Source organism: Netta rufina, assembly GCF_964035555.1.
Source record: "Netta rufina genome assembly, chromosome: 3".
Classification (NCBI taxonomy): domain Eukaryota; kingdom Metazoa; phylum Chordata; class Aves; order Anseriformes; family Anatidae; genus Netta; species Netta rufina.
Window position 1 is genome coordinate 53,727,268 of NC_140125.1, and position 12,556 is coordinate 53,739,823.

Sequence of the window (12,556 nt, forward strand, 5' to 3'; positions counted from 1 at the left end):
CCTAGTCCAATTCATGTGTATTCTACACCTGTGTTATTGTACACACATTCTGTTTTCATCCTCTTTTGTCAAGCTGTGCAAATTAACTTAATTTAACTAGTTATTGAAAAGAAAGTTTTCTTGACTCTGAAATATTTCTATGTACTAATGAGCATTGCATCCTTCAGCTATGGATACCTGACCCGGCTCTGCTGTTCTAGCTGCTTAGTAATTATTTTAAATAACACTGTAAAAAGTACTGGATTTTAATAGCCCTACCTTGCTCCCTTCTTTTAAATCACAGGGAATGCAACAGAATTCACTACAGAAATCAAAAGGAGGAAGGAAAAGACTTAATAGTCAAGCTGCTGAAAATGTTGAAAAACGAAGAAGTGTTAATCTCAACAAGTGTGAAATGCAGGTATATATATATATATTTTACTTCTGTTTTGCTAGGCATCATAGATATGTCAAATCTGCGGTTTTTTTTTCTAGGTAGACAGGTAAGTCATGTTGTGTTTTTCATGTTTTAATATTCATCTGTGTGGACTTCAAAGAGAATTCTTTCAGGGGCAGGGAAAAAAAAATCAAACAGCACTAACTTAAACCAAAAGAAGTAATCTTCTGTCTCTGCCAGGTACGCCTACAGCATCCTTCATATTAGCATTAGCAGGGATGTGACCTTGCTGTAAATTAGATCTGCTAGCTGAGCTGGATGAAAATTCACTCCAAAAAAAAAATTTGAAAAATTTTCAGTGGCATGTGCTAGAGAGCATAACATACCTTTCTGCTAGGGTTATAGGTAATAGGAAAGGGAGGAGAACAGAACTTTTGGCACAAGCCCAGAGTCAGATTAACTTTATCTAATTGTGAAACTGCAGAGCTAGCATAAAAGGTTTAATCTAACCCCTGCCAAATAAATTTGCCTTTAATTACTTATGCTTTAGCATGTCCTGGTGTCTTGTATTTGAAGTAAGGCAATATTAAATGCCAACAGTGAACTATGAGCCAGGATAAGGATTAGGAGGCAAAGTAGTCTGGCATTGCCACTGTGGTTGCCTGGCTCTCTAGCAAGGAGTTTGCTTGCCCTACCCATCTCCACCTGAATTCATGCTGCAGGGCAGTCCTGTGAATGGAGGGAATCTCTGTATTATTGCAGGGAATAGACTAACATATTCATTCATACTGCATATTTCAAATCTCCACAGAGCTCCAAAGATCCTTCAGATGAAGAGTCCACTCAATTGAGTGCTGATCTTCCATTTTCCTGCTCAGCTAGGCAGTCACAGTTGCCTAGACAATTCAGCACGCCCCAGACCAACTCGCTGATCATGAATATCCTGGGGGGAACTACCTCTGTGAGAAACATCTGGACTGACCATCAAATTAGGCAGGCATTGTTTCCTAGCCGACGTCCACCTTACGAGAATGAAGACGATGAAGACGATTATCAGATGTTTGTACCGTCAGTGTCTACATCCAACACTAGTCCAGCTGTTGGTGGAGAAAGGAGGGGTCCTTCTGGTCGGCCATGCAGCTGGCACTTGGGGGTAATGCATCAGAATGAAACTACCAGCTCCAGTCGTCACAAAATCGTTAGGCGGGCCAGTAGCGCTGGTGAAAGTAACACAGCCAGCACAAGGTATAAAATCAGTGAGCGCAGTTCTCGAAGGGATGTGAAGAGAACAGAGGTGAGCGGTATGAATGCATATCCCGAATCTTCAGAGGAGCTGACCATTGATGATATTGAACACGTTTATGACAATATCAGCTATGAAGACTTAAAGCTGATGGGTCTGACAAGAAGGGAGGAAACACACCATGGTCCCCAGAGATCTGCTAGAGACTCTCTCTATGAGGCTGAAAACAAAAGCAGCTTAGATTCACCCACCAAAAAGCGGATAACAAATCAAAACAGGGCCTCCCTTCGTGCTAGCAGGGATGAGATCCTACTCAGTAGAGAAGCACCTACTTCAAGTTTGGATGAACTCAGAATTGTTGAAGATAACATCTATGACACCATAGCGCTTCCAGAAACACCGCTATTGAATTTTAAGTGTGACCCCTTAAAATGTTCCAAAAGGCGGAGTTTTCTGGGCCTGGAAAAAGACTTGCCATGCTCTGACAATCTGCAGCAGTTCGTTTCTGAGGAGAGCCTCCAGTTCAGTGAAGATGAGAGTCCTTACCATCGAGTTCCTGTTGACAATGACTATTTGAGCTTAGTAGACAGCTCTTCCAACTCCGATTCATTGTCCCATAAGTCTGCAGCAGATAAACTGTCAGAGGAGGTAGATGAGATCTGGAATGACCTGGAGAATTACATCAAGAAGAATCAGGAAAAGACAAGAGACCGAATTCTCGCAGCCTTTCCTGTTTGTAAAGATGATATGCAGGAAAGGCTGCATGCTGGTAGTACACCTGAACTGAGTAAAGATGTAGAGTACTCACTGTCTACTCTCTCTCTGCCAGAAACTCCAATTTTCCCTAAAACTGTGAAGCCTAGGGCTGCCACCTTAAGCGAGACCAGTCTCAAACTTGAAGACACTACAGCATGCAAGGAGACCTCTTTAGCAAGTCTGAACAGATCTTCCTTCTCCAGTGAGATGCCTTTTGTAGATAGCCCATATGAATCTGCCAATAGTATTCTATCCAATGCACATACGGAGGGCATGGAAAATGACACGGCTATCATGGATAAAACAAAGAACAGAGTTTTTATGATGGCCAGGCAATACAGTCAGAAAATTAAGAAGGCTAACCAGCTTTTGAAAGTTAAAAGTCCAGAGCAGGAACAGCCAGCTAGCAGACAACAGAAGCTGAAACACAAAGATCTTGCTGCTATTCTGGAGGAGAAGAAACAAGGTGGTCCTGCTATTGGTATGTTAAAAATATTCCTATACAGATTTATTTCTTTAGTAACTTTCTGTGAAATTTTTGTATGCAGTTGGAAAATTATGAATCTTCTCCACGTTGAATATCTGTATTGCATTTTTGGTGTTACCAGAGAAAGGAGTTTTTTGTGACTGTTTCTGACATGAATAGTCCTTTGTATCTCAACAAATGCTTGCTGTTACTTGATAAAATTGGTAAGAAATCCTGGGACAGTGTCAGGAAAGATCAATTCAGCTTAGGCCATAAATAGAAATCCTGCCTGAAGCACCACTGGCCTCTTTATAGAAAAGTAGTTATTTCCTTTAATAGCGTGATCTTCAGATTTTTATTAAAAACGTATATAGGTTCACCTTCACAGGTCATGTAGTTTTGCTAAGGTACTATCCACATCACACTTAACAAGCATAAGGAGTGGGGTCAGATAAGATAGAGCTAGTTGTCTTTCTAATAAACATACAAAGTCATGGGTATGCAACAACTTTGGAACTATTTTTGTCCATATTCAATCAAAACAAATTGCAGCCATGGAGCCAGCAGACTCCACACACTGGAGTGTCATTCTTGCCTCCTGGTGGTATTTATAAAAGTCCCTAAATATCTTATTCACTAGACCATTTCAGAATGTTCTTCTCCATTTTGTCATGAAACAAACAGAATCTAATTGGAACTGTTTCCTTGCGTGCTGCTGTGCTGCCTGCAGTACTTTTGTATGGGACATGTTGTAGGAAATGTTATGAGCACCAAACATCATGTCACAGTGGCAGAATTGTTCATGAATTAAGCAGTGGGGCAAATTCAAAGATGTACACTATTTGAATAAGTATCCCAAAGTGCAGTATTGAACCAAACTTCAGAGGTTCTTGAAAGGCCTTTGACCATTTCCTAGCTAACCATTTCTCCCTGTAAGGTATCATTGGTTTCATCATTTTCTCTCAAGAAGCCCAGTGGTGCATTTCCTTGAACTAGTATGGCTTGAAAGCAGCTGTGAATCTGCTCCCTCTGGCGTCTCTCAGACACATAATCCTTTCTCCCACTTCCAGCCTTTCCACAGGATGTTAGTCTGTCCCCTTTACTCTTCCCAGGCAGTGGTTAGTGCCTCCTTGGCTTTTTAAAAGGAGTCTCCCTGTCTCAGGGAAGCCACATATGAAAATACAACCCCACTCCAGAGCAGAGGCTGTGTCTGCCCAAGCAGGACAAGTCTTAAGAGAACTGCAGGTAGTTGCTGCAGCTTATCCAGCTGCTTAGGATGCTGGCCTGAAAACTAGGTTAGTCCCATCCAACAGCAAGCTCTCTACAAGCGTGCTCTTGTGCCTTGTTTGCCAACTCTCTTGCAGCTCTCAGTCTCTTGTGGGATAAGGAGGGAAAGGAAGAGGAACAGTGATCAAGCAGATAATTAGCCATTCCTATCTTTTTCTGGTGTAAAAATGACGTGGAAAATAGATGACAATTGTGTTCTTTCATGCTTTCTCCCATGCTTTTCTGCATTTAGCTAGACAGGTATTATTTAGAAGGCAGTCTTCAAGCTAGTGAACTGGCTGCAAGCACAGGTATGTTTGCAATGGTCTGATCAAACAAAACTGTTGGATAAACAAGTAGACCTGCAGGCAGCAGCTCCTCTAGGCTCTTTCCCTTCACAGGGCAGTACAGTTATGCCTGTGTCACACCAGTACGATTCACATTTAGAGGGGTAAAATCATTGTCTTTCAAGATGAAAAACTACCAGTCTGGTGACTTGGAAATAATGGAGGCTTAAACAGTTTCAGATTTAATAGCAACTTCTTCTGTAATTTTCTTCTGTAACTGGTGATTATACTGCTCTCATTGCGTTGTGGAATTTGTGATTCATTGACTGCTTGCTGTTGCAACACGTTAGGCTTTTTATTTTTTTCAATGCAATTTACTGAATTGCAATGAAATGCATTGAAGACAATGCAAACGTGCCAGTGAGGTGTGGTTCTTCTAGTCTTCGTTATTTCGTGTTACTTTGTTGCCTGTGAGGCTGAAGACACTGACAAAGCTGTAAACTTTTCTCTTGCCAATACAAAGCATTTTGGGATTTTTAAATTTGCATGCAACACGTTTGAATGGGTTGTTTGTCTCATATGTTAAATCTCTCTCTTCTCTAGGTGCCAGAATAGCTGAGTATTCCCAGCTCTATGACCAGATTGTCTTCAGGGACAGTTCACCTAAGGTCCAAAAGGAAGCCTGGGCCAGCCCTCAGGAGCCATCAGCCGTGAGGTTTTCCACTCCTGTGGCTGCGTCTCCCCCCCGTTCCCAGGCTGCCAGTGAATGCCCAAGAGCAGAGGATTGGCTCTTGCATTCTACATACAGCAACGGCGAGCTGGCTGACTTTTCTCCATGGCCTGAGTCCCAAGACCCAAAGTCCAAGGGCTCATATGCAGAAGCTGGTACAAAAAGCAATTCAAAGCAGTTGCCGTCAGCTTGCTCAGTGCCTTCCCTTCAGATTTCTAACCGTTTGCATGTCCCAGCGCAGAGGTGGAGTACGATTATAAGCCAACCTAACAAAGAAAATTTACATCAAGATCACATCTATAACTCCCTTGGGAGGAGAGTAAGCAATATGAAGCCACAGGCATACAGCCGGTCACAGTCGTCTTCCTCAATCGTTGTCAATAGGTCTGGAGAATCCATTGTATATCCTAATGAAACGGACAAGAAAAAGTTTCATTCGAGCAGAAACTTCCGATTCAACAGCCATCAAACGCTGGGTATTGCTTCAGCATGTACGGGGCTTGATACAAGAAAGCAGATCCCTGAAAACTATTCAGATATGATTCTGCAGGATTCTCAAAAGGTCCTGAGAGTAAACAGGACCTCCCCTCTGACTGCACAGATGGCCACTCAGAACTATTTTTCTAACTTCAAAGACACTGAAGAAAGGGAAGGGGATGATGATGACTATGTAGAAATAAAGTCTGAAGATGAGGGATCTGACCTGGAAACTTCTCAGAACCAAACAAGGAAACTGGATCCCAAATTGCACAACACGGACACTGCTCCTTCTGAAACGCTCTGCAGCAAAACTGTGTCTTGTACTCCTGCAAAGTCCACCAGCAGCAAGCATGCGCTTACCCCGTATCTTACTGCATACAGCGATTCAGACAAACTGAATGACTACCTGTGGAGAGTACCATCTCCTAACCAGCAGAATATCGTCCAGTCTTTAAGGGAAAAGTTTCAGTGTCTTAGTTCAAGTAGCTTTGCTTGATGCTTCCAGTGATTTCTAGCTGTACATGAAGAGTATATACTAGGACAATCAGTACTGGCATTATGTATTTCTGTAATATTACACCATCAGGCATTGTATCACAGTAATATTGTAAATAGATGTGAAATGTATCTTTTTTTTTTTAATGGTTTAGAATCCTGGAAGTTAAAAGGCCACATGTGCACTGTCTGCTGTCTCACTCCATAATGCAGGTGGGCTTCAGATCTCATATTTAACCTCTGCATCTCCTCCCTTCCTTCTCCTCAGCTGAGTTTCTTGTTAGGTGTGATACCCCTTGGTTCGTACTGTCTATCCAGGTATGATACCATTTGATTGTTAAGCCATGTTACCATGTGGAAACCTTAGTATTTGGACTTCTGAGTTGTGACCGGTTCTACGTCCAAAATATCCATGCGATTACTCTGGTGGCATGTGGTAGCAGTTGGCTGAGTGGCTGCTCCTCTGAGGGCGCATATTTCTGAGCACAGTTCTGGTAATAACACCAACATGCCACATGTGCAACTGCACAAACTTGTCTTATGTTACTTTTTGACAGAGAAATTCCAAGTGTACAGGACCAATGCATGTGACACCAAATATGCTATGTTACTTTAGAGCAGACTTGTTTTAAACAAGATCTAGTCCCTGTGCTTATGAGCAACGTCAGACGACAGCTGTGTCTGAAGCCTTTTCTACTTTCTATAGCTGCACAGTAGGCAGAGGACAGGCCGTGGCAGCTTTTTTATGTGAATCTGTCAGCATGACACCATCCTTGTGTGGAGGATGTTCTGGGCAGTAGAAGGGAAGCTCTGTTGCTTGTGGACACGACTAGACAGAGCCCTGGCTTTGTAAGTCCAGCGTTTGCAGTGTTTGTGACATGCAGGCAAAATCCGAGTAGCTTGTAGCTCAGAGCCTAGCACTTGAAAGCCGCTGTGTGTGGATTTCCCAAGCGTCATTTACATGCAGTGGCCTGCAGGTTGTTTGGTCAGGTCCCAAAATCAGTAACCCTGAGAGAGAACGGGACTTGGCTGGATGCTGGGGTTAACCATTCATCACGCGGCGTGTTTGAGCCACAGGGTGTTTCAGCAATACCGCTGGGTGAGTTACAAGCTATCTTCCCCGGGGGAGGCATCTCCATCGTAGGAAGCGATCCTTCCTGGCAGAGCAGGGCGAAAGAGGCATTTTCTAAACCAGCCAGCACTGAATCTCATTCAATTCGTGTACAAGTAGCTTAAAAATGAGAATACATTCCATTCTTTCGCAAAGGATGTGCAGAGTAAATGCTCCCATTTGTAGGAACAGACTTTCCGGTATGATGCACGTTTACTCCCTTTTGTCATCTTCATTGCACAGCTTTGGATTCTGTTACTTGAAAACATTATACCGATAGGAAAGCCTAAATATGTCTGCACTGACCATCTGAGTGACTGTTGTTGTTTTTTGGTGCTGAAGTTCTTCAGATTACGCAGATAAAGCCAGTACTGAGTTAAACATACCATTAAATAAAGGAGTGGAAGTAATACTTTCACTACCCACGCATCGCTCCCCTCAGTCACCGAGCACTGCGCTTCCAGAACCGCTGCCTATTTCCACCACTGGTTACGACGAGGAAAAAATGAGGTTATCAACGTACAGCTAATTACTTGCAGGTTGCGATTTAAGGACTGGAACTTTTTAGAACGGAGTTTAAATTATTTACCAGACGTGTCTTGCATCGGCTAGGAGGTGTTAGGGCGAGGGCTGGCTGGTCGGGGTGCTTACCAACGTGTGCCAGGCCCGCCGGTTGAGCAATGATGTACATAGTTACGCCGCCGAGATGTAGTGGAGCCCGTATTTATTTAATATAGCTTGTAAAGTATTGTAAATACGAACAGGAGTTAAATCTCTGCTTGACACCCCCCCACCCCGCGCGCTCTAGATCCGTTGAAACCGCACCTCAACGCCATCGGTGGAGCTGGAACAAAAGAGAGAAGAAAAAAAAAAAATAATAATTATTAAAGAAAAGGGAGTTGTACCAGCGCGTAGCGTGTCTCCCAGGGACCATTTCATATATTTTTAATAAACGTCGAGTACTCCAAAACGCCGCGGCTCTCTTCTTTCCGGGGCAGGGGGGCGGAAGCAAAGGGGGCTCCGCCGGGGCGGGGAGCGGGGCAGGGAGCGGGGCAGGGGGGAAGGCGGTGCTCGGATGAGCACCGCCTTCCCCCCTGCCCCACTCCCCGCCCCGGCTTCGCCGCCGTTCAGCCCGGTGGAGGCTGAGGATGAGGCTGGGGCTGCGGCTCCCGGCGCTGCGGGGCCGCCTCCTGCCGCCCGCAGTGCCCGGGGCCCCGCGGCGGGGGCTGAGCGTGCCGCGGGCGGCGCGGTGAGCGGGGGGCGGCGCTGCCGGCTGATGCAACCGAGGGGTGGGGGGGGAGGGAAGGGGGCCGAAAGCGGGGATGGGGTTGGGGGTGGTGGGGATGGGGGGCTCTGCCTGCGGGGGTACGGCTCCGGGGGGGCTGGGGGTGGTGGGGATGGGGGGCTCTGCCTGCGGGGGTACGGCTCCGGGGGGGCTGGGGATGGCCCGCGGAGAGAGCTTGCGAGAGATCTTGCGAGCCCTCGCCGGCCATGTGGCCACCAAACCTCATCCGGGACGCGGTGCTGGGTTCTGCGAAGGGGATGTCCGGCCCTAAAATGCTTCTCTAGGCTGCATTTTGCTTGCTGGGGGGGGGGGGGATAAATGGGAGCAGGGGTCTCCCGCTCGCCGCAGCATCCCCCCCTCTGTACGTGCCTAAGGTAGCGGAGCTGCCAGTAATTCCCCCATAACATTTTCCATCAGGGCTGCCCGGTGCCTGGCCGCTGCTTCTGCCGCTCTTTCCAAGAAAACAGAGCAGCAAACAGAGCTCCTCTGTCTCCCTGCCGCACGCAGCTCTGAACGGCATCCAGAAAGCGGCAGTTTTACCGCTGGGGATGCCAGGGGAGCTGTAGCAGCCCGAGGTGGAAAGGAGCTGCAGTGCTTCCTTCTCGGGCTGCAGACCCGCCTGGCCCCGGGGTGGTGGCTCGGTGGCATCTCCGTGCCGTGGGGCCAGGCAAGCCTCCTCACGAAGCAGTGACACAGCACGGTTATAAAGGTTGGGGCATGTTGGAGCACTGATGCTGTAAAACAAAGGCATCCTGGGCTGTTCAGGTTTTCTCCACCTGGCTGCTAAACGCCGCCCTTCACAGCATACAAGGCATTTTGGTAATTAAAAATGTGTGTGCCTAAGCGTTTATTCTCTATTGCTAGCTAACGTGGGTTTCAGCTGACTCATGGGAGGTCAGTTTCTTGTTTGTTTGCTTTCTGCTAAAAATCTGCCTGTGCTGTTATTTTGTTGCAGCAAGATTGCTGAGAATGCAAGAAAATCCTTGGCCTCTCTTAAGAGAGAAAACCCTCGTCTTGAGCCAACGCTTGCCATCATCCAGGTAAAACATGAGAGATCGCATTTAGTGTCGTTTCTTGTTTGAGACTTCAGGAGCATATGATGGAGAAAGCAACTCTGTCAAGTAAAATGATAGGAGCCAGTCACACCATCTGCTTAAAGGTTGAGGGAGGACTCTCAGAGTTTTGGGGCTCATAATTCATTCACCAGGCCTAAAACAGGCCCAGCAAGCCTCAGATGGCAGCAAAGTGGTTGTTAGGGAGAAGGAGATTGTTTTATTCCTCCTTTTGCTAAAACCTTCCCTATAGCAAGTGCAGATTGCCTTTTCTCAGGTTAAGTCAATTCATGTAACGGAGTTAAAGCAGTTTTTCTCAGCCTTTATTTAGCTTGAAGCTTTTGTTGCAGTCCTGTATAACATGTTGATAGGCCTGAAAAACTGAGCCTTTCTTTGCTGTCCTCCCCCGAAATAACTCTGCCAGGGCAGAGGAAAAAACAGCTTCTTCCCGCCAGCCTGGTTACCTCTGGGCAGCTCTGATGTGCAACTGCATTATACTGTCCTGGGGAAAGAGCTACCCTGAAAAGTCCTAGGCACCTCAAAAGGGCCTTTATGCAATACACGCCCTAAAATACTGCTATCTTTCAAAAGGAGCAGCACTTCCTAAGGTGGAGCACTTTCTTACTAATTGAGAGCTGGTGTGCTGGTAGCCTCTGAAGAGCTTCGTACCCTAGTGGAACTGTTGGCTTTGAAATAGGCAAACAAACTCCTGAGTGAGGGTTGCTTTTCCTGCAGAGCTGAAACATGTTCCCCTTCAGATTTCTGAAGATGTAGGGGCCCAGAAGCTGGGCTGTTGGCCATTCAGAGCAGGACCCAGACCTGCACAGGCAGAAACATCCTTGTCCTGTTTCCTAGGGTGGTCTTGGTGGCTCTGAAGCAGCGCATGCTGAATCTTTGACTTAGTGGGTTTCAGTTTTAAAACCTAACTATAAATATTTTGAAACAGTAACAATGAATCTAAGAGATGATGCACCAGCTTTATTTCAGTAGGTCATCTAGAGAGGCTGAGTGAGCAGGCTTTCTTCCATCTCTTACCCTCCAGGTAACGGTGGTTACTCTTTTCAGACAGCCCTCTGTATGGCTGTGAGTTTTACGGGCTGACAAAGAAAAGTGGTCACATGTTGTCAGGGGCATTGTGTGAGGAATGGGGAGGTTCTGGCTCATTTATAATATGATTTAGGACGTGTTTAACATCAGTGTTTTGGTTTGGATCACGTTTGTGCTTTAAACAAATGTCACTCTGGTATCCCCATGCACCCCACCTGATCTGCATTATGAGACGGCTGCAGAACATGTGGCTTGATCCCTCTGCATGAAATTCACTCAGCTGATACTTTTCAGCTGTGTGTCACTCTAGCTCTAGCCTGGTAGTGAGGGCTGAAGTAGAATTCCTTGTACATCCATATTTGCTGGTACAAAGAGGACTTATTTTAGTCTGTTAATGCTCTCGTGGTGCTCTGCTCTCCTGGGTAACACAGGCAGAGCCCTGAGGTTTGTGCTGCTCTCCAAGTGACACGTTGCAGCCAGACGAGCAGAGGGAAATGATCTCTTCATCCAGCTGTTCATAGCTGGCAGCAGCTGGCACAGCGTGGCAGCACCTCTGCAGTAGTGCTGGGAACGTGGAGTTTCAGGCTGAGTCTGCTCTGGAAATGGCTCTAGTTGCCTGCTTTTCGCCTCCAGCCACCTGAGCCTGAGTCAATTTCGTGATTGGTACCTGCACTGCTTGTAATCCATGTTGAACCTGAACTGGACCTGTACAACAGCAAAAAAATCCCTGGTGGCTGCTGTTTAATTATATTTAAGCTGAAAATGAGTATCTAGCATCAGGATCCTGTTCAGCTCTGGAGCTGTTGCCCTGCAGCCTGCTGGCCTGCATTGTCAGGCCTGGCCGTGCTCCCCGCAGGTTGTGATGGCGCTGGGTCAGTTCAAGGACTGCTGCACCAGCAGGAGATGAGCTCTCATCAGGGGGTGGTATCATGCTGCTGGTGCCTGAACCCCAATTAAGTCGTGTTAACAGTCCTGTTAGGTAGGTATCGGCAAGGGGGTTACAATGTCATGTTTTGTGGCATACAGGAGCAGCTGCTAAGCTGTCCTTAACGTCACCTCTCCTTCCCTTGCATCAGTGCTGGTTTCACTCATCTTCTCAATGCAGTGGTCTCTGCAATGCCCCTCACACCCAGGTGCCAGATTTGGGGAGTGGAAGAGGAGTGTCAGTGCCACGCTGAGTATACTGGTAGTGCTGGACTCTGTGTGGGATATGGAGGATCTCAGCGTCTGTTTTAAATCCTGTGGTTTTTTTTTTCATTGTTAGCTTTTTAGGGAGTTAACAGGTCAGTGAATTGTTATGGGCTTGAACCAAAATCGTTTTGGGTGACACTAGTCACAGATGAAGCCAGTGCTGGAGGCTGTCCACTAAGCGAATGTCCTGTCTCCAATGAGAAATCATTCACACGGGGGAAGCTACATAGAATGTATGCATTGAATTGTAATGAACCCTTTCATAACAGTTTATTTTGGTCCCATTGTATGGATTGGAAAACACATTTTATACATAATCATATAGTTGTGATAATAAGTGTTTTTTTATTAATTTTGTTATAAAGCCCCTGCTTTTTAAGAGGTGGAAGTCTTGGTGTCCTGTTGATAGGAGGTTTATAGTTCTGGATATTGAATTCTGTTTTATAGTTGCAATATATGAAAATTGAAAAGTCTCCTAAAGTTCAAGATTAAGTAGTAAGCCAAAAAAAATAAAAAAGGAAATATTGTGATAAATATGATGCAAATAGTAGTGGAGACCTCAGGGCAGGAGGAGTGCCAGGTGAGATGGAGCTTCTCCCAGGTAAATCTGCCCAGGAGATGTTTCTGGCCTGTCTGCTGGCAGCTGGGAGGAGCTGGTAACTTTTTCTTTCATATGACAGAGCTCACTGTAATGTGTGATGGTAATGATTTGCTAGTGTTGTTTGGTAATATGGGGGGAGAGGGGCAGGCAGATAATGCAGAAAATGCTAG

The 12,556-nt window shown here is 45.9% G+C and overlaps 2 protein-coding genes across 4 annotated transcripts in view; both read left to right on the forward strand.

Moving 5' to 3' along the window:
* Nucleotides 1–8,133, forward strand: part of PLEKHG1 (pleckstrin homology and RhoGEF domain containing G1) — a 136,690-nt gene extending 128,557 nt beyond the window's left edge. For both annotated transcript variants that reach the window (XM_084283454.1, XM_084283453.1), the window contains 3 exons: nucleotides 284–400; nucleotides 1,188–2,856; nucleotides 4,998–8,133. In XM_084283454.1, coding sequence (XP_084139580.1) covers nucleotides 284–400; nucleotides 1,188–2,856; nucleotides 4,998–6,100 — 2,889 coding nt within the window. In that variant the 3' untranslated portion in view covers nucleotides 6,101–8,133. The remainder of the gene's footprint in view (nucleotides 1–283; nucleotides 401–1,187; nucleotides 2,857–4,997) is intronic.
* Nucleotides 8,134–8,328: 195 nt separating this feature from the next.
* The window catches only part of MTHFD1L (methylenetetrahydrofolate dehydrogenase (NADP+ dependent) 1 like), a 149,392-nt gene continuing 145,164 nt past the window's right edge, over nucleotides 8,329–12,556 (forward strand). For both annotated transcript variants that reach the window (XM_084284268.1, XM_084284269.1), the window contains exons 1-2: nucleotides 8,329–8,459; nucleotides 9,451–9,535. In XM_084284268.1, the coding sequence (XP_084140394.1) occupies nucleotides 8,359–8,459; nucleotides 9,451–9,535 (186 nt within the window). In that variant the 5' untranslated portion in view covers nucleotides 8,329–8,358. The remainder of the gene's footprint in view (nucleotides 8,460–9,450; nucleotides 9,536–12,556) is intronic.